The 20,600-nt window shown below is 40.5% G+C and overlaps 1 protein-coding gene across 1 annotated transcript in view; it reads left to right on the forward strand.

Annotated features, from left to right (window-relative positions):
• PARD3B (par-3 family cell polarity regulator beta) overlaps nt 1-20,600 on the forward strand; it is an 861,040-nt gene that overhangs the window by 473,240 nt on the left and 367,200 nt on the right. The window contains exons 11-12 of the mRNA XM_084892180.1: nt 4,356-4,541; nt 17,806-17,976. Coding sequence (XP_084748306.1) covers nt 4,356-4,541; nt 17,806-17,976 — 357 coding nt within the window. The remainder of the gene's footprint in view (nt 1-4,355; nt 4,542-17,805; nt 17,977-20,600) is intronic.

Consider the following 20,600-nt stretch of genomic DNA (forward strand, 5'->3'; position numbering starts at 1 on the left):
CATCACATATCAAGGACATTCACCGAGTGGCTTTAGGATGCAAAGCTCTTTGCCAGGTTCCTCCAGGACACAGAACATGCCTTTACCTAAGACATTACTCCAAAATATCAGCTCAGACTAATTTCCTTATTCTGCAGCTTTAGGATGCAAAGCTCTTTGCCAGGTTCCTCCAGGACACAGAACATGCCTTTACCTAAGACATTACTCCAAAATATCAGCTCAGACTAATTTCCTTATTCTGCAGCAGCTCAGGGGGGCGGGTCCACAGCTGCTCCACTGACCAGGAGGAGAGGTGCTTCCATGGAGGGTGATCCTCGCAGGCCACACCCCCACCAATGCACAAATCTGTGCACCAGGCTTCTAGTATATATATATTATGTATTATATATAGTTTTAAAAGAACATATGTAGCATATAGTCTACTTATACATACTTCCACATAAGAATGGTTTATATTCCAGTGCCAGTAGATAACCATTATTTTCTGTAGAAATAGATGAGGCAGGATAAGGGGCAGATAGGTAATAGGTAGATAGATGAGTAGTTATCTGATTATGTGTATGAAGTGTATATGTTACATAATTGAAATATACTTCACACATAAGTTTTTGTGCTTAATTTCATATATTCTCACATGATTAAAAGTTGTTGTGTCAATACTATTTTTCATAATTATGTGATTCTTAATAAGTAGGAGAAATAGCATACCTGCAAGCAATACTAACCTGACCAACACCACTTGCTAGACTGCCTTTTTCTTCTCAGTTCTTATGTAAGTAAAAGGTAGTATTCTGAAGATGTTCCAACCAATAAATTTAATGCTTATCACTTTTCATTCTCTGTGCCACAATGTTCACATTTATACCTTTGGAAAATTAGCTGCTATAAAACCAGACATAACTAAGTGCAGAATTCCCTAACAGTTTGTAAGTAGTCAGTCATGAAACTCTTCAAGTGACTAGGTCAGCCTGAAACCTAGTCAGTTGAAGAGGCTTTTACTGCCACCCCCTTCTAGGACTTGGGAACATATGGACAGGCCGCTCTGCAGTTCCAGTGCCGCTCTGGATCCTGGTGGCCTTAACCTCAACAACATCTGGCAACTGTTGATTCCGGGTCATAGTTCTCAGCTGGAGGTGATTTTGACCTCAGGAGACATTTAGTAACACCTAAGGCTTTCTTGGTTGTCAAAACTGGGAAAGGAACTACTACTGGCATCTAGGAGGTAGGAGCCAGGGATTCTGCTAAATATTCTACCGTGCATGGGATAGTCCCTTACTCCAAAGAGTTATCAGGTCCCAAATACCAGTCGTGCTGAAGTTGGGAAAGCCTGAGCCGGGGATCCTGTATGGCTGGCCCAGGGCAGGAGCTAGGACATTAGACCTAGGTGCATGCAGCTTGGGCATCTGAGCATCCATCCTGGGCCCTGCTCTAGGAACCTCAAGGTCTTTGACTCTGGAGACATGGCCTCTACTAGCAAAGTATAAGAGGTAATGAAAAGACAAAAATCAATGGAATTTGTAGGATTTCCTTGACTGTACCAGGCTTGCCTCTTTGGTTTTGTTTTCCCTCTGGATGTCTTGGGTGGAGAAAGCATGGGATACTCCTGGTACAGTGTGAGGAGAGCCCTTGTCTGAAAGCGAAGAAGCTGGGGAGATTCGAAGGTCCCATGTACCGCTGCCTTTGGGCTCATTCTATAACTAAGAACTTGCTTTGAGGCCCTTGTGAGGACTTTATACCTCTCTCCATCCTGCCCCAAAATGCTGTCTGGCAAGATTTGAGTTTAATTTTCCCAGTTACTAGTTGAGCCAAGATTATTGGAGGAAGGCATTCAGCATATTGATTTTTTTGTCCATTAGGTAAAGGGACATTTATTTCTAACAGGAAATGGCTGTGTTAACTACTATAATGGCTTCCTCCACCATTGGGAATGTTGCTATTATTAGAGACCACTAATTATGGCCTGAGCCTGGTATAGCATAAGAAAGATATAAAATGTTACTGTAATTGAGTGGAGGATGTGAAATTGCATAGTGTCTTACGGTCCCTGTGGGCATCTGTCTTGGAAGTTCTTGTGGTGAGGTCAAGTCATGGTGGTTCAGAGAAACTGAGACTTGGTACAGCCATGAAGAGTCTCACACAGGAACCACACTGCCTGGGCTCCACAAAGCTCCCACAATTATAGTCTTATGGACTGTCGGCGTGGTACTTACATGCAGGCACACATGTAATTACATGCATACACACATGAAACTACATACATGCACGCTCTACTTATGTGCACACACAGTACTTACACATGTGCAGAGGCAGTACTTACAAACTGCCATGCAGCTCAGTTTCCTCATCCATAAATGGGCATCAGAATAATCTCTAAAGGCTTGGTGTGAAGAGTGCATAACATGGATATGTGTGAAGCACTTAGAAAAGAATCACTCAATCACTGTGAGCCCTAGTTTGATTTTGTTGCTATGTCTGGCTCTCTGATAGCAGGGACTTAAAAAAAGATCCCTTTTAAGTTAAAAATGAAAAGATAACCATACCTCACCTGATTTAATTTTGGTTTTACCACGTACGCACTAAACGCAAGGTGTCAGTACAACTGGTGGTTGTCAATCTTTCTAAGAGTTAAACAGTTGCCAGAAGAAACCTGACTTGAATATAGAATAAAGTGGTGGAAACAAAACTGGTCTTCGTATCTCTGACTCAGCAGATAAAAAGCCAGAGAAACTTCCTGGTCTTTCTCTCTCACAAACTTACAGTAAGAACAGCTGTTCTTTAATTTATACTTTAATTCAGCAGCACTTTATTTCACCCAAATTCACTAAATCCCAGAGAGATCTGGACACATAAATGATTTTGGAAATGTTATGGATTCTGAATAGGGCATTCTGGAATATAAAGATGCAGTCTAATAATTTGCAGTTAACTCTGGCATTCCAATGGAAAAAAAGACAGTGAGTTTTAATCAAATAATGAAATTTTTCTTAGATAATAATAAAATGAGTTAGTTAAAAGAGCTAGCCTGTAATAGGTTTATTAAATTAGGCAATAAAGTTTCATTTTTTTAAACTACCTATTGTCAAAATATTCACAGCTAATTTCATTTACAATGAAATTAAATGAAGGAACTATTTCTTTAAAGTTAGACATGGATTTTTTTTCTTTTTTGGTGGATCTGGCTATGATCCGACCTCCAAATCCTGGTTTAATTATGGGTTCTTTGCTACCTCTGATTTTATAGTTGTCATTTTGTGACTGACGTTTAGACCTTCACAGTAATTTTCAAAATATGTAATTTTACATAAGAATCCCTCAAAGTGACCTTAAGATGAGAGTGTCTAGACATAATTATGGAGAGGAAGGAACTACCGACCTCAAGAGCCGATGGTTTCCAGGGCCATCTCGTTTTCAAATGTTAACCCCTGTGGCAGCGTTTCGTCTTTCTGCAAGCCTGAGACATGTAGGAGGGGCACCTGCAAGATTTACCACACGGGCAGCACTTTCTAGTGTATAATATATTTGTGAATACTGGGGACCAAATATGGTTAACCACGGGCTTCTACCTGGATGCCTGAACCCTAAGTGTACCTTTTCCATCATCCTCTGCATTTTCTGAGAACTTCTATTTTTGTGTCTCAGGTTCATTTGTCAAAGAGAACGTGAATATTCCTGTGTATTATCCTATTTGTGTAGGCTCAAAAATGGGTTGCCAGTCAGGTCTACTACCCAAAGAAGCATGGGTAAGGCCTGAGTTTTCACAAAGTAAAATTTAATTCAGTGATATTCATTACAAGTCACATCTCTCTAACTTTAAAATAGCAAGTTCTCTTCCCAAAGCTCTGCATCCTAAGGACAATCTTTCTCAGTAGCATTGCTTTCACAGAAAATGATGTTTTAAATTATATAAGCCAGATATTTCCTCACAATGTTAGCATGTTTCTACACTAAGCTCTGTCTCTTTGTCTATAAAATAAAAGTGTCACAACCACAACACAGCTAAGGGCTTCCTGGTATCTAGGATCCCCTAAGTCTAACACCCAGCCAGTTTAATTATGGAGAATATCTTGCTGGATTTCCAAATACTTACGTGACGTTTCTAATGACACAGCCCTGCCTTGCCGAAGGATCCTCTCTTGGGCCCATTACCAACTATAATTCCCCAAACCCTCCACCTCTCCATGGACGTGGTGGCCCCTGCAGAGAGAATGATCCCCCTTCGCCCCATGGGGACAGGAATTCAGCTCTTAGAGGTCCAATCGCCACCTTACCAAGTGCATCTGTGTTTGGCCACATGAAAATGTGGATATTAACCTGCTTTCTTCCCTCCACCCTCCTCATGTCCGTCTCCCCAACAGAAAGGAGAACCTGACTGTCGGGCCCTCTCCCCAGAAACCACGGACCAGCTCACCTTCGAGATCCCCCTGAATGACTCTGGCTCCGCTGGCCTGGGAGTGAGCTTGAAAGGCAACAAATCTCGAGAAACTGGAACAGACATGGGGATTTTTATCAAATCCGTCATCCATGGAGGTGCTGCTTTTAAGGTGGGTAAGAATGAGCTTTCCCCGTCAGTGGGGAGGTACTCAGAGCTGCAGCTTTGGGGCCTGCATTCTGGATGGAGAAGGTGTGTGAAGGGGAGACCAATGGGCCTTCGTGACGCACTCAGAAATGTGTGTGGACTCATCTGGGCAGCAGGGGTCTCTCCTCAGACTTTAAGTGGTTAATGTCATTTCCTAGAGATGGTTCTGCAAACCCTCCATGATTAATATGCTCTCTTGCATTCTTTTTATTACTCTGTGTGAATGACTCTGGATGTGTGAGCTGACAGACTTGAACCTAAAAATACACCATCAGAAAAACAGCACGAAAAAAATAAGTCAACGTCAAGGCAACAAATAAGAAAACTGCGTTTGCAAGAAAGAAAGCTCAGTGGAGCTTATGAGTGATTGTAGTAGAAGCTGAAGGCCGTTTATCACATTTTATGCACTTGGAGGTAACCATGGTGCTGGGAAGGCAGATTTGCCTTTGAACTTGGAGAAGCTTATTCATCCCCCCAACCCCCCAAAAAATGGGGGGGGGGGAAATGTGATTCTGCCCTTTCCCTTTGGATGGGGAGTGTGATCATAGCTGTGAGCAATGAATCAGGTACAGTTATTAGACAACCTGTGTTCAGTTCCAACCCACCAGCTGCTAGCAAGGAACTTGACCTGCCATGTTCCCGTTTCCTCACCTGTAGAATGGGGATAATAAGTAACACATAATCCAGGGGTTTCTCATGATTAAATAAAGAGATACAGACCATGTGATTAAAGCAGTAAAGTGATCACAGAGGGAATCATGCTTGAGCTCGCTTCAGCTCCTGCTGGACAGTGAGACCTCCTGAGTTTGCGTGCGGCCTCAGCTACTCTCTCACTCTGTGTTTGTAGGCAGGTCACTTGTCCTCACTATGCCTGCGTTTCCTCATTTGTAAAAAGAGTAAAATTAGTAGCGCCTACCTCCTGGTGCTCTTGCGAAGACAAAAAGAGTAATATGTATAAAGTGCCTAGCACAGTGCCTATGATAAGCCTCCAATAAATGTTAGCCATTTTTTAATAATCTTCATATTAATAATGTATGCCACCTCCCCCACAAAACCCAAGCAGAACTAGTTAGGTTTATAGGAGCAGCCTGCTCCTAGAATCCTGGTTTTGTGGGAGTATATATATATATATATATATATATATATATATATATATATATATACATATATATTGATTTCAGAGAGGAAGGGAGAGGGAGAGAGAGATAGAAGCATCAATGATGAGAGAGAACTGTTGATCAGTTGCCTCTTGCATGCCCCTCACTGAGGATCAAGCCCACAACCCAGACATGTGCCCTTGACTGTAATAGAACCCAGGACCCTTCAGTCCGCTGGCCAACACTCTTATCCACTGAGCCAAACCAGCGAGGGCCATTTTTCTTCTTCACCCTACCATATCACTTTTGTTTCTTAGGCACTGGGAAACAGTGTCTCTTTTCAGTCTTTTTCCTTGGTAATAAGAATTGCATTGTGGAGAGACAATTATTTAATGCACTCCTCGGATCCATCAGCTTTTGTTGTATAATAAGTGACAAAACCATCAGCTTTTGTTGTATAATAAGTGACAAAATGTTAATAACATACATCGGTAAACCTTTATTTCCTTCATGACCCTCATAACTGCAGGGCAGCCAGGGGGGTTCAGATTCAGGCCAGCATCTATCACACTGTAGGTTGACAAGTGTGACTGTGGTCCCCACATCCCTGGTGTCCTGAGCCAGCAGACTAGCTGCAGCACGTTCCTAATCCATGAGCTGTCAGAGGGACACAGCAATGAGTGAAGCCTCATAAGTTCTGGGATCCAAACTGGCTCACAGTAACTACACACACACACACACACACACACACACACACACACACACACACCATTGGCCTAAATAAGTAATATGATGGAATCCAAAGTCAATCCAAGGTGTGAGGAAATACATTCCACCCACGATGAAGCCATAGCAAAATGTGGGTGCAGAAAAGGATGGAGATTTGAGGCCCATCATACAATCTACCAACAATCTAGCTCCAAAATGCAGAGCCAGGAGCAGAAGGAAAAAAATAGTAATAATAACAACAACAGCAAATAACATTCACTGCATGAAAAGTATCTCTCTGGCTTCTCTCATTTTGCTCTCGACGTTCACACTGGATTATGAATGCAGTGGTTAGTGCCCCTCCACAGTGTGCCTGTGGTTCAACTCAACCTAAGAGTTGAACCCAGGCAGTCTGCCTTCAGACCCTGTGCTATGCTGCCCTGAGATGCAGGCTCTTTATCTGATCTGTTTATCTTCCTAGAGATCAGGGCCTGTCGCCCTGGAACTATCTTGTATCAGGCTTGTCATTCTGAGCCAAGCCACCTAAGCATATGCTTGCTGTATTTGAGGGTGAGACTTGGTTATTTTGGTGGACATCAGCTTGATATTACTCTTCTTATTCCTGATGACAGCTCTATTTGCAGAATTTATTCCAAGTATAATTGAAACTGAAATGAATTTTGGGAAATTAAAAGCAAACATCTTAGCTTTCTTTATGGGCAATAACTTAGGTGCAAGCGGCTACTGGAGCTCTGGTTGAATATGGATGTCCATGTTTGTGAGAGTGAGCATCTCCTTACCTAAGCAGTTTCTAACGGGCCTGTTTCTTGCAGGAGGATTTCACTTTCCATTTATGTAAATTTCTTTCCTGATGCTGGTCTGCTGAGTCAGACGATCACACCATTAAAGCCCGCTGGACAGCATGTTTATAGCTGATCTTAGGGAGCAAAAAGCATCAATCACGGGTTTAGCCTTATTGTGGCGGTTTGGTATCCATTTGTCTTGTTTACTTAGTGCAGCGGAAAGGCTAGAGGCCTTAAGCATTGCTCATAAGAAGTCTGATTCACTAGGGAAAACAGAAAGAACATGTCACTCTTCTCCTTCTGCTGTTCCAATCATCTACCATTACTCTTCGGAAAATTGCCGCCTACTCTGTGATTCAGGGTTATATTTTACAAAAATTGTTTGGAGACTTTGTTCCTGTCCCTGTTGGGAAGACACCAATGTAACAGACTGCAGGTCCCCGGAGCCACAGGGAGATAAGCTTGGGGGGCCTGGGCTTTAGCATCTGGCCCCAGGATTTTACCTGAAACCACCAGAATCATCTTTCCGCCGGAGCACAGTCTTTCTCCCGGCCCTTCTGACCACTAATTGGTTCTCAAGGTGTTGTTTCCCTTTCGGGAAGGTGGGTTTTTGAAAACTGAACTACTTTGATAAGTATGACCAAATTCTTCCTGTGGATTCTGTGCGCTGTGTTCTCCCCAGGGCTTTGGTTGGTGTAAACAAAGATAGCCTACTTCTTGCCAGATGTAAAACCCTGGAATGACGAGGGCTCTACTAGGAGGCTTCTGTGTTTTCCCCTTACCTTTCAGGCTACTGCTTTCTATCACTTCAGTTCTTATTTGAGTCATTTCCAGCAGAGAAGTAAAGCTCTCTTTGAAAGTAAGAACATCCAGCTAGCCTGGGAAGTGAATTCCTCACTTACTCTACGGGAAAACAAAGTAATCATTTTACTTATTCAGAATTGCCCAAATGCTTAAATATTTAAATTCCAGTCAAGAACCCTAGAAACCCTTCCCTGTTCGTGTTAGGACACAGCATCTGCCATTTCAGACTGCTTTGCATCTATAGTTGTCTGTGCCTCCTCCGAGGCATTGCTTTGAGCATCCTTAGCAATGTGCAAAGTGACCTTGGACCATAACAGCCAAATACAACTATAAGTATTGATCCTAATATGCTTAAACAATAACATGTGTTGCTGTATGTCTATAATTTCTTTTCAGTTTCTGTCATTCGTCTTGGGCATTTGCTCCTGAAGTACAGGACAATTATTTGTAGAATCAGCATATTCTAGACACAAGCATGCTAGTAGGTATTAATTTCTCATGACCCAGGCACTAGGAGTGGAATATGTCAGTATGCCATGAGGATACTTTTCCAAGATTCCACTTTTGGGATTGGAATTGAAAGTTAATGTGGTGTGTTGTTGTTACTGTTAGGTGAAAAGAAACGCCTTTGTTGCATGTAGGAAAAAAAAAATACCTTGAGAAAGCTACTCTCCTTTTTCAAAATTCAAACAAAAATCAGCTTTTCCGTTTTTCCACAAAACCTTGATTATCAGGTTGAAGACCTTACATGTTTTCACTTATTTGGTAAACTTTTTTGAATTCTGAAATCAGTGGCTTGTTTAGTTTGTTTTTTTGCTTTGCTTTTGATGTACTATGTCAATTAAACCTTTTTTTTCTTTTGGAAAAAATACATTTTTACATCTATTGATTATACTAACTTAAACTACTTGTTTTGTTTTGTTTTGTTTTTGTCTTTGTTTTTGTTTTTTTGTTTGTTTGTTTGTTTTTTTACCTAACAATGAATCGTTTTTAGAAAAATATCACTAGGATAGTGATATTTTGAAGATTTAGATAGACCATTAACATATAGTAAAAACCAAAATGTCACAGTCTAATTTTTTTTATTTGAATATACTGACTTTGGGACTGAAAAGTGTCCTATGGAAACCTTGAAATAATAAGGTAAAATTAAAATTTAAAGACAATTTTTGCTAAGGGAAAAATGTCGTGTACCAGGTATATTAAGGGCTTTTAAATAGAAAGAATGAATTTAAGAATACCTGTTATTCTCTCGAAAATTAATTAGCGAGGTTTGTGCTTAATAAATACTACTTGATGATGATGAAATTAAATGAAGGAAAAATGCCTGACATAGCTAATTGCAAATGCATGCACTCAGAATATGAAATAGATATAATTTAAATGATTTGATTTTGGTGTGCTTAGGAAATTCGATGCAGAATTTTTATAATCTACACTGTTTAGTAATTGGTAGAAGAAAAAGTTTTATCTAATACAAGCAATCATCCTATTTTTAAAATGACTAAACTACAAATTTTTGGAGAGATTCTGTCCAGTTCCAGAATTTCTGGGAATCTGGGCTGATGCTAAACCTCCCTGTCTCTTCATAATGAGGAACATTTAATAGCATCCAAGCTCTTAACAGGGTCCAGTAGGAGTTCCCAGCATGAGTAATTTCCACCTTCATCTCTGCTGGTATCTATAAATCATGTGACAGATCTATAATTAATGAATTTAAAGGAAGATAAAAAGAACAGCTTTTTAAGGAACACTAACGTTAAATGATTTCTTTAACTATTCGTTTTCCTTAAAATTGATAATGTTTTCTACTGGTAGATCCTGAAAGATCATTACCAGTAGTCATGTCTTCCTGATTTATACCTTTGACAAAAGACCATGCATACGCTCTGAGGGCATAAATAGCTCCATGGCAAATCCTCAAATGTTATAAGCTAAACTCTACATTTCATCCTAATCACAAAAATATTATGCATGTTATGGACAACTAAAAACAGGAACTTTACCAGGAAAAAGTCACACTCATAGTTTGTCCATTAAGAATTTTACCTAAAGCACTGGCTAGTGTGGCTCAGTTGGTTGAGTATAGTCCCATACATCAAAAGGTTGCTGGCTCCATTCCCAGTTAGGGTACATACCCAGGTTGCAGGTTCCATCCCCAGTCGAGGTGCGAGGTAACTGATCGATTTCTCTCTCTCTCTCCCTCTCTCTCTGTCTAAAAATCAATAAAAACATCTTTTAAATCAATCAATAAAACATATTTTACCTTCAGAAGTGAAATTAGTAATTTAAAAATGAGAAAAGTATCAGTTGTAATGTTATGTTTAAAATCCAGCATCCATCATTACTTTTCTTGCTGATCTTTATCACTCTCTCATTTTTTATTTCATGCAAGGACATGCAAATGAGGAACAAATTTATAGCATGCTGGGCAAAATTTTGGAACTCCACATCAATTTGATGTATATTGTGGACTCCATGATTATCTCAGCAGGCTTGAATAATAACAAAGAGTTGATGGACCTAATTGAAAAGGAAATTATAGTCTACAAAAGTTGATATCCCCAGGTGATGATCCTCTGTGTCTGAAAGCAGCACCTTCCACCTACGAAGCCATGCCCACTTCCTGGCCAGTACTGACAGGAGTTATAATGTGCTCACAGTTTTGTACTAGACACTCTGCTTTGGGCCCATGTTTCTAGTGACCAGGCTCTTAGCCATCATAGCATGAATGAGAGCACACTTTTTTTGTTGCTTTGTTTTTTTAAGTAAATAAACACTTTTCAATAAGTTGGAGAGCCCTCTAAAATTCTAATCTGGTTAGGCATTCATGCAGAATCTTTTTGACTCATATATAACATATGCCTTGGTAACTTTTATTATCAGGTGTTTTAGGCCAAAGTAAACTGAAAAGAGAAAATCAGGAAGTGGACAGGAAAGGATGGAGATGAAACTGAAATGACGGGAGTAAAACGAGCAAAGGCTATCACTGTGCCGGAGGCCCATGACTATTTGTGCTAAGTCAGTACTTCGGAAATTGTCTTGCTGAGAAGATTGTAAGAATCAGGAATGCCTATAATAAAAGCTCTTAGTTATGGTGTATTTGTTTATGCCCCATGGTTCCAGGAGGTGTTCAAAATGGAAAGACTTATAACACACTTTGAAAACATTATATATCAGAATGGTTTTATGTATATTGTGATGCTCTCAAGAAAACTGTTCAGATATGTCTTTGAAAAAGTCTCAGATGCCGCAGTGCTGAGTCAGTAGTATGTTCTGGAACTTCACTGGTTTGCTACATAGAAATGACGTGAGGCTTTTACGGCAGTAGCTGAATTAGGTCAATACATTTAAAATTTTGCATAGCTGACCCCCTGATACTGGGCCAATTCGCAGAAAGCAATCAAGCTTCGCTTTTAGAATTGTGAAGGTTCTCGGAACATGTGTGGGTATATCCGAGCCAGCCTGGATTCACGGCTCTCCCAGAGTCATAGTTTGTAAATTAAACAATTGGTCTATTGTAGTTGAAACTTACACCAGGCCCAAAGCACCTGAATGAAATGTTTTTCAAGTGACTCACTTTAGCGATTATTTCTTGAACATCTGCAGTGAGTTATGCAATATATAATAGACTGGAGACAGAAAATTTAAGGCAGCTCATTCCATAAGGTAGGGACCTGGTAGCATAATAGGGAAATATACAAACAATTCTAATATGATCAGAGTGATGGTAGACAAATATAAAAAAAATATAACATGGGTGGTGAGAGGATAAAGCAGTTAATTCTGTCTGTGGAGAAAAAATATGAATGGAAGGTAGTTGCTGAGCTTTGTTATAAACAACAGATATTCAACAGGTGAACAAGAATGCAAAGGACATTCGGGATGGAAGAGTGTAGGTCAACTCACTGTGGCATATTCACCAGAATGCAACTTACTGCCCCTAGAAAATAGAGCTCTGGCTGGGTAGGAATGTCCCATCCATGTGGGTTGAAATGGTCTTAAGACAGATGATGTAAAACATTGGCTGATGGAGGTAGGTACCCTTCAAGATAAAAATTTACATGCTTCTAGTCTTACCAACTTTCTTTATTCCACTTCTTTGTTTTAAAGCTGTACTTTAAATCTTGATTTATTCTGTTCCTTTCATTACAACTGTTTTTCAATGAAATTAATGTATTTCAGTCTGACATGCAAGGTTTTTTTCTAGGTTGGGAATTGTTATTGTTCAGAAGTACAACAGGCAGTTGTCAGGCAGTGACTTTAGGGAGGGGAGAAGGTGTTTTTCAGGACACCCTCTCCCCCAGGCAGTGCCCACCCGCTCCAAGGACACCCTGCTCTGCCGTCTGAAGCCGGGCTTTGGGGTTTGGGCCCTGAGTGTGGATACTATCCCAGAGGCTTTACCCAGGGCCCCTTTAGAAACATGCAGAGGCAGGAGCCGACATCTGGTCATGATTAATCCTCTCAACACCATGGCCTAATGTGGACTGGCGTTGGGCCCCAGCCAGCTACTCCTGGGAAAGCCAACCTACTCGCTCCTGCTTGTCTCAGGTTCTGTGGTGGCAAGTTTCTTTTTTTCCCCATGGCTTCCTTACTCACCCTCTCTAATCACAAGGACTTTAGAGAGAAAGATGCCTCACAAGAAATTGGCCCTAAGAGGTGGGTTGAGCCATGTAATGTCAACCAGCAATCACAGCAGAGGTCGTACCCAGAAGCCATTGAATTCGGTGGGAGCTGAACTCCAAGGTCACTGGACCCCACCCTGGAAATACTTCAGTGGGCACATGGGACCACTTCCTGACTGTCCCCCCTCCCCCACTAAGAATCACCTGGCCCAGTGTCCAGCTGAGGAGAAACCATGGTGTAAATATTTATTTTTGTATGTTTATTTATTTATTTTCATTGTTGTGAATCCTCATCTGAGGATTTTTTTCCATTGATTTTTAGAGAGAGTGGAAAGGAAGGGGAGAGATAAACATTGATGTGAGAGAGACACATCAATTGGTTGGCTCTCAAATGAGCCAGGACCAGGGCAGGGATCTAGTCTGCAACTTAGGTATGTACCATTGACTGGAATTGAACCAGGGACCCTTCAGTTTGTGGGCAGACACTCTATCCACTAAGCCAAACTGGCTAAAGCAAGATTTATTTTAAGAGGTAAGAATCTGTAGCTTTTATTAGATACTCAAAGAAGGTGAAGAGCCCCTAAAACACAAGAATTATTAGCAAAGTGGATGAAAACATGGGCTTTCGAGTGAATAAGACAGTTCAAATCAGCTTTTGGAAATGTGAATTGTCATGATGCATTCAACCAGCCTGGTCTTTGGTTTCTTCTGTTATAAGATGGGGCAATAGTCCCTAATGTGTAGGATTGCTGTAAGGATTAAATCGGCTAGTGCATGTAAAGGTTTTAGCACAATGACTGCACAAAGTAGAAAATCATTAATAATTCTTGTCATTAATAACTGTAGTCCCTTTACTCATCTCTAGGACTCTGATTTTAGATGCAACGTAGCATGACAGCTACACGTCTGACTCAAAGACAAGTAGACCTGGTCATGCCAGTGCCCTTTAACAAGTCACTTAATTTCTCTGAGCCTCCTTTTTATATCTCTTAAATAGTGAAGAGCAGTATCAAAGGGCTGTGGTAAGAAAGGAATGAGAGAACATATGCAAAATATTTGCACAAGGACTGGCCTGTATTAGTGTTCAGTTAAAGGGAGATGTAAAACTCAAACAGTTCGCTCTTCCTCCTGCATTAGAACCAGGTGAGGGCTGATGGGATTTGAAGCCAGCCCAGGACACGGAGAAGACTCAAATCTCCTACCAGTTTTTACTGGCCCTAAGGAAGTCACTTCTTACCTTTTCTCTGTTCTTCCTCTTTTGAAAATTTCCTGTAGTCGCTCCTAGCTTGAGGATGGATACGTTGGTTATGGGGTTGCCAGAGGTGAGAGTGTAGCCGCTGTCATTGTGATTAGGAAGGAAAGTGTCTCCGTGTGTTCAGGCTGCTGTAACGCGATACCATAAACTGTCTGGCTTATAAACAACAGGAATTTATTTTTCACAATTTTGGAGGCCGAAGCCTAAGATCAAGGCACCAGCGGATAGGAGTCCGGTCAGGACTCCCTTTGGGTTGATCGATGGCATCGTCTTGCTGTAACCTCACATGGCATGAGGGAGCAGGGATCTCTCTCGCTCAGACCCCATTTTAAGAACACTAATCCCATTCATGAGGACTCCATTCTCATAACCTAATCACCCCCCAAAGGCCCCATCTCCTAATAACCTTATCTTGGAAGTCAGGATTTCAACATATAAATTTGGGCAGGGGCGTGGGGGATACAAACGTTCAGTATATAGCAGAAAGGGATTAAAAAAAATGTAAGCATGGCCCAGATTATAGTGAAATAAACACTCTAAAATTACTGAGGAATATCCTTAGATAGTTGAATTCACTTATATAAAATCAGTTGATGAGAGTTAGCATCCTCATGCTTAATTAAGCATTTGCTTGGACATAATATCACTGGGGGAGGGGAAATAAAATACTACTTTTCTTGACAAAATTACTCCAAAGCAGAATAGACATACATAATTCTGAGTGATATTTGATGACTGAGGAGTAATGACCTCATTGAACCAACATCATTTTACATCAAGACTAGACCTGAGTAGGTATATATAGAAAGTCAGATGGGTAGAGGGGTGTTTTCTTTTTCTCCCTCTTCTAGTTCGCTTTCTTGCTCTTCCATCCCCCAGCTCAGTCTCCTGTCTTCACATCCTTTGCCATCTAACTAGCTTTGCAGGTAGGGTTCTCTTCTAGGAGATATCATGTAACATTGACCTCTCTGGGTTTGAAAGTCCCTTTCTGCTTGGAGCATTACTGCTATAGGGACTAGTCATCTTTGTAGATGACAGAATGGTTAGTGACTAGGTGATGCCGAGAAGTCAGGACTTGAGCTCTTCTAATGCAGCTGAGCAAGTCCTAATCTAAGTGCCTTCTCTTAAGAGGAGTTCAATAAGTGACTTCTGGTCCTCTTTGGCCATCACATTACTCATCTGTACACAGAGAAGGTTGGACAAGATGACCCCTAGGGATGCTTCCAGCTCTAAGTTCTGTGATTATATTCTAAATGTTAGGACAACATGGCGCTTAGTGGCATCACCATTAGTGAAATTACCCATTGTTTATCTTTTAAGAAAAAGCGCACACCAGTAGCAACAGACTAGCCAAGCCTGAAAATGAGAGTGTGGATTTTTATCACGCCCGCAGCTCTACAGTGCTGCTTGTGATGAATGTGAATGTCTCTTTAAAAAAAATCACAGCTGCCCTAGGGTGACCAGACCTGCCTTTTTGTTTGGGGTTGTGATTCAGCAAACATGTTCTACTTCAGCGTAGTTCTGCATGCTTGAGACTCGGAATGCAGCTGAAAATAAAAGCATGTGCTTAATGCTTGTTTGCAAGAGATTATTTACCCCTCCACCCCCCCCCCAAAAAAAATGTTCTTTTTATATCTCCTTATCTCTTGGTTACCTCTTCACACAGACCTGGTCCCAGACCTCACAGAGCAGTTCACCGGAGGTTACCAGGTGGGATCTCACTCAGATTTCATTTCCTTCATTCTACAGATATTCATACAGTTTCAAACTTTATCTTTCTTCTTCCTGTTCCAGAGGACAAGGTGTCCTGCCAAGACTAAGCCTCTACAAATCCAACACTAGACCTCATTTCCTGTTAACATAGCTAGGATCTTGATCCAACTCTTCTGCTTCCTCCTTCTCTTTAAAAACCAGTTGTCCTAAAAAGATTTTGAGTGACCCTCCTAACCTCCTTCCCAAGATTCAACCCAATAATCCTCCTTCCATCAAATGTCTTCCTTTGTAGGACTGAACCATTATGGTTGCTTTTGTCTTACCCCCATTTCCAGGAACCTTACTCTTATTCTTTCTGTGCCTCACTCAAAATAGATAACAGAAATAAGAGATTTCTTTCTCAATTGGCCTTTCCTGTAAATCTCATTTCCAGATTTGCTCCAAATTAGGGTAAAGGTTAAGTGAACTGGGAAAACAAGAGGAAGGGAGGGGACACAGCTCTGTTGAGGCAGCCCACTCAGGCATTTTACAGCTCTGATGGTTCACCCTTCTCTATCGATCACACTGCCTTGCCATCTCCATTTCTTCACCGAGAAGGTTGTGTGCTCCTTTGGGTGGCCCCGAGATCCCACGCGCCCAGCACCCTCTCCAGCAGTGCCTCTCTAAGACATTAACTCCCCAGAGCAGCTGTCACCACTCACCCTGTTCCCTCTGTCAACAGAGGAGTGTCCTCTGACCATCTGCAACCGCACTAGTCGAAACTCATCAACTTGTTCACAGGATTTCTCTCTCAGAGCCATAGTTTTGGCCCTCTTTGTCACTTTATGTCTGCTTTTCTCCTTTCTTAAGGACGTGCTTCCCTTGTGCATTTCATTCCGTTCTTTTGAACATGGATCCCAGATGCTTCCAACTGCTAGCACTCTTTAATGTTTCCCTGACCCTGTTTAAGTGTTGCACAATTACTGTCTAGAGAGGAATAACAAGGGAATCCTAGGAGACACAGAAGAGACCAGGTGCATGATACCTGGCCTTGGGTTGGTTTGTCTGGACCTTGCTTTTGTGACCTGGGGCAAGTCACCTCACTTCCCTGCCTTGGTGTTCTTATCTGTAAAATGTGAAGCAAAACATTAATTGACTTCACTGCCTGGAATTCTGTGAGAATCACTTGAGATTGTTAATTGGGGGGGGAGGGGGGGGTGGAAATCGCTACAAAGGTAAATTGTTGCACACACCTTCTGTTATCTATGTTACATTTATCAGCAGCAGCCACAGATCCCTAACCCTGCCTCTGTGCCTCAGAGCAAGAACTTTCTACCCTAGTGGACAACAAGACATAAGTCATGTTTCTAATCTGACTGTCAATATTTAAGCACCACTTCCCCACCAGGCTACCTGTTGGGGAGGTGTACCTTGGTCCTCTCAAGTTCTTTTGTAGGCAGAGCTGGATACTGCTAGACTCCTTTTTGTGAGGGATTCCTGCTGAGGATGACTGGTGCCAAGAACTGAATTAGTCTACAGTCCAGGCTGCCTGCTGAGGTGCCGTTCCTTCCTGGAGATGCTGGACAAAGTACTCAGCAGTCAGAACCTCCTTATAAAAGGGTTGACAATCCCCTTTCTCAAGCTTTTCTGCAAAGGGACAGCACAGCACAGGTCCTTCAAGACATACCCCTGTGTTCCTTTGCAGACTATCAAACTAGCAACTTTTGGTTGTGTTAGAGAAACGTACATGAGAATTTTATTCAATAGAGCCAGCAACAACATCTGAAGATACATTACCACTGTCAAGCACAAGGCATTTAAGCATGATGTCTCTGTGTGACTCATAATGCAAAGCCTGTTTCTAAGGGATATGACCACTTCCTTTGGTTTTCAAACCCCTTTCCTGGAGTCAGCAATATGGTCCCTGCCAGAGCAAATGGCAGAATCAGGCTGGGTTTGCATACTTGCCAAAGATTCTCGGTAAAAGACGTTATACAAACATCTAAATTATTGCGTCTCAGGACTCGAAGATTTCTAAAAAAATACTTTCACACAATGCATTATTGCTTGTCTTTGTGACTATTTGATAAGCTCCAGAACGTTTTTCTGCCATAGAAAATAAATCATTTCTAATAGCTGAATTATTTTCTGTTTTTGTATTTAAACTTGAACTTTCCCTGGAACAGCCTCATGTCATCACCAGACTTTTCTCTGTTTAGGACTGTTTTTCTTTCCTCTGCCCTAGGATGGTCGTCTGCGGATGAATGACCAGCTGATTGCAGTTAATGGGGAGTCTCTCTTAGGGAAATCCAACCATGAAGCTATGGAAACACTTAGACGATCAATGTCCATGGAAGGAAATATACGAGGGATGATCCAGTTGGTGATTCTGAGGAGGCCAGAGAGGCCGATGGAGGTGAGCAAATCCTTATTTCTGTCAGCAAATTGCCCAAATGGCCTCCTGAATATGCAAACTTCCATCACTAGTTTGGTAGCTAGACTTACCCAGATTCTGAAATTGGAAAAATATGCCCCAGAAGTTCTCTGATGGATTTATGTGGTGAACAGGTGGTTGTATATTTCAGGCATAACTAGAAGGTGTAAAAATGTGCATATAAAGTAAGTAATTTATCAAATGTAACAGGACCATATTTTTTACTTTTCCCCCAGAAATTCCTAGAGGCCTGGACTCTATGAATAAGGCTTTATTCATATAATAAATTATTAAACTATGTACTATCTTTGTGTATCTTTGATTGATGTGCTAACAGTGTCCATACCTTAGAAAGTTCTTAATCAGACACATACAATGCTCAGTGTGAAGATCGATATAAAGCAATCAAATGTCTGTATTCTCCCCCATAATGCACATGTGAATAGTATACAATGGGAACTTAACTAATTTAAAATGTGAGAACTAAGCAAACTGCTTGTTTTATGTTATTAAATAAATGCTTTTAATTAAACAAAAATACTTAAAATATTTTAGTGTGTTTCCTTTATGGATTTTTTTAAATGTATGGAATACTTTTACCTACACATGAAGTATAAGCATAAAATATTCTTGAATGCTAATACTCCTAAATATTTTACTTATAATTGTAGGATTATATTTATATTAAACAAGTATTACATTAGACAATCACAAATTATACAATGACATTTGTAACATTATTTTCTCTTATGTATGAAGAGATTATGAAATGCTGCTGAAATTATTTTAAGATAAGAAAAAAGTTTAGAGCAGTTAAAAAAAAGCACCAACAAATCACACATATATTCTCTCAAACAAAACATGCTTGTATAATACAATGAGCAGAGTTAAAATAGAATAAGACAAATGAAAATATTCATTTTAATAATAAGTTGAACTTAAAAAAAAATAAAAGGTTTTCGAATTGACAAGAGTAGAAAGTAGTTTTGGATTACTTGAGTTAAATCCCAGGTTGGCCATTCCCAGGCAATGTGAAGACATTCCTAGTTGAGTGCCGGGTACTTGTAGATGACAGGCACTTTTGTCTGTTTTATCCCTCGTTCCCCAGCACATCGTAGACACTTAATAAATATTGTTGAATGGATGAATAAAGGTTCCATCTGAGACCTACTTCGTCTGAAGGGTTAGCTGAAGTAGTACACATACACTGCATCTTACTTTGTTATATTATCAGCTATTGGAAAGGAGTAACTGCACCTTTTTACTCTTCTGTACATAACCTTGTAAATGTTAAATAAATGTAAATTGGCCAATTACTGGAGCCTATATATAATGAGCCAACTCGATTTCAACATTTGTGTCTACTTAAGTGACAGAGAGGCTCCCATGAATATTTAATGCATTTTACTTATGTACATAGTTATAAAACCCATGTTTATTGCTCCCATCCTTGAGAGGATTGGCCCCTTTCTGGTTTAATTTGGTTCCTATTCTGGAGCCCTAGGACTTCATGGAACCCAGCTGTTGGTGAAGGATGACCAGTCTATGCATCTGTGTATTTGACCTCACGATTTCTTGGAAAAAAGATACTTTAACTAATATAAAAGTCTGGAGGACACTGCTTTAGGGTATCATGCCTGTGCAGATAGCAAAAGTAAAAAATAAATGAATGTGTGTGTTAAGAGTTAGTTATCCCCCATCTCTCATCTTCCCTAATTTTATGTGTTTCTCTAGAACATATAAATGCTTAGTGGATAACTGTTCTGTATTTTGGCTCATCTAGTAGAGACATTTTATCATTTTCATTCTCTTTATTGCAGGTTTTCTCATTTTAAATCTCTCACTCTGGGGTGGGTTGACAGTTATACCATCAGAAGAAAGTACTAAACTTTCCATTTGTTGCCCATCTTCAGAAATGTCTTGTTAATATAGTTCACTAGGGAATCAACTGTGAATAAGAAATGGGACAAAAAGCAATTTTTATGAGGACATTTAAGCAAGATCCATTTTTAGTTTTCTTAATATTTACATGCTTTCCATGGGGGATAAGCAGGCATTTGACTCCCTGAGCTATTGAGAATCTCTGTGGTGCCCATGAAGATTAAAGAGCATGTTTTCTTAGGAAGACAGCTAATCTTTATTAAATTGAAAAGAAATAATCTGCAGCTATTTGATCTCCCAAATCTGTGTTTTTCTAAGTCAGAGCATATGCTGTGTGCTCATGTTTTTGGTGTATTCTCCTGTGGGCCAGCAATCACCCCCAGGTGCAATAAGAAAGCATCTGTAACCTAGAAAAAGGTCTCCGCATGCCTCATGCATTCAGGCAAATCAAGTAGGCTCGGCAAGAATACCATAATGGTTACTTGAACCTTATATTGATATAAAAATTGAAGAAGCTACTTAAGAAAAGTCAAAATATAGAGTTGTTGGGGTATTTTTCCACATTACCCAGATGTACAAGATGCGTAAACAGTTTTGATGAGGGCCTTGTGAAGAATACCTAATGAGCCCTTGATTGAATCAAAAGCATTTTAAACAGAAACATGTTTTTCAAAGGATGCGCTTGAGGTTCAATTGTAATTCTATTTGAGCCTGGAGACTTGGTG

This window comes from Pipistrellus hanaki, assembly GCF_964339955.1.
Source record: "Pipistrellus hanaki genome assembly, chromosome: 8".
Lineage (NCBI taxonomy): Eukaryota > Metazoa > Chordata > Mammalia > Chiroptera > Vespertilionidae > Pipistrellus > Pipistrellus hanaki.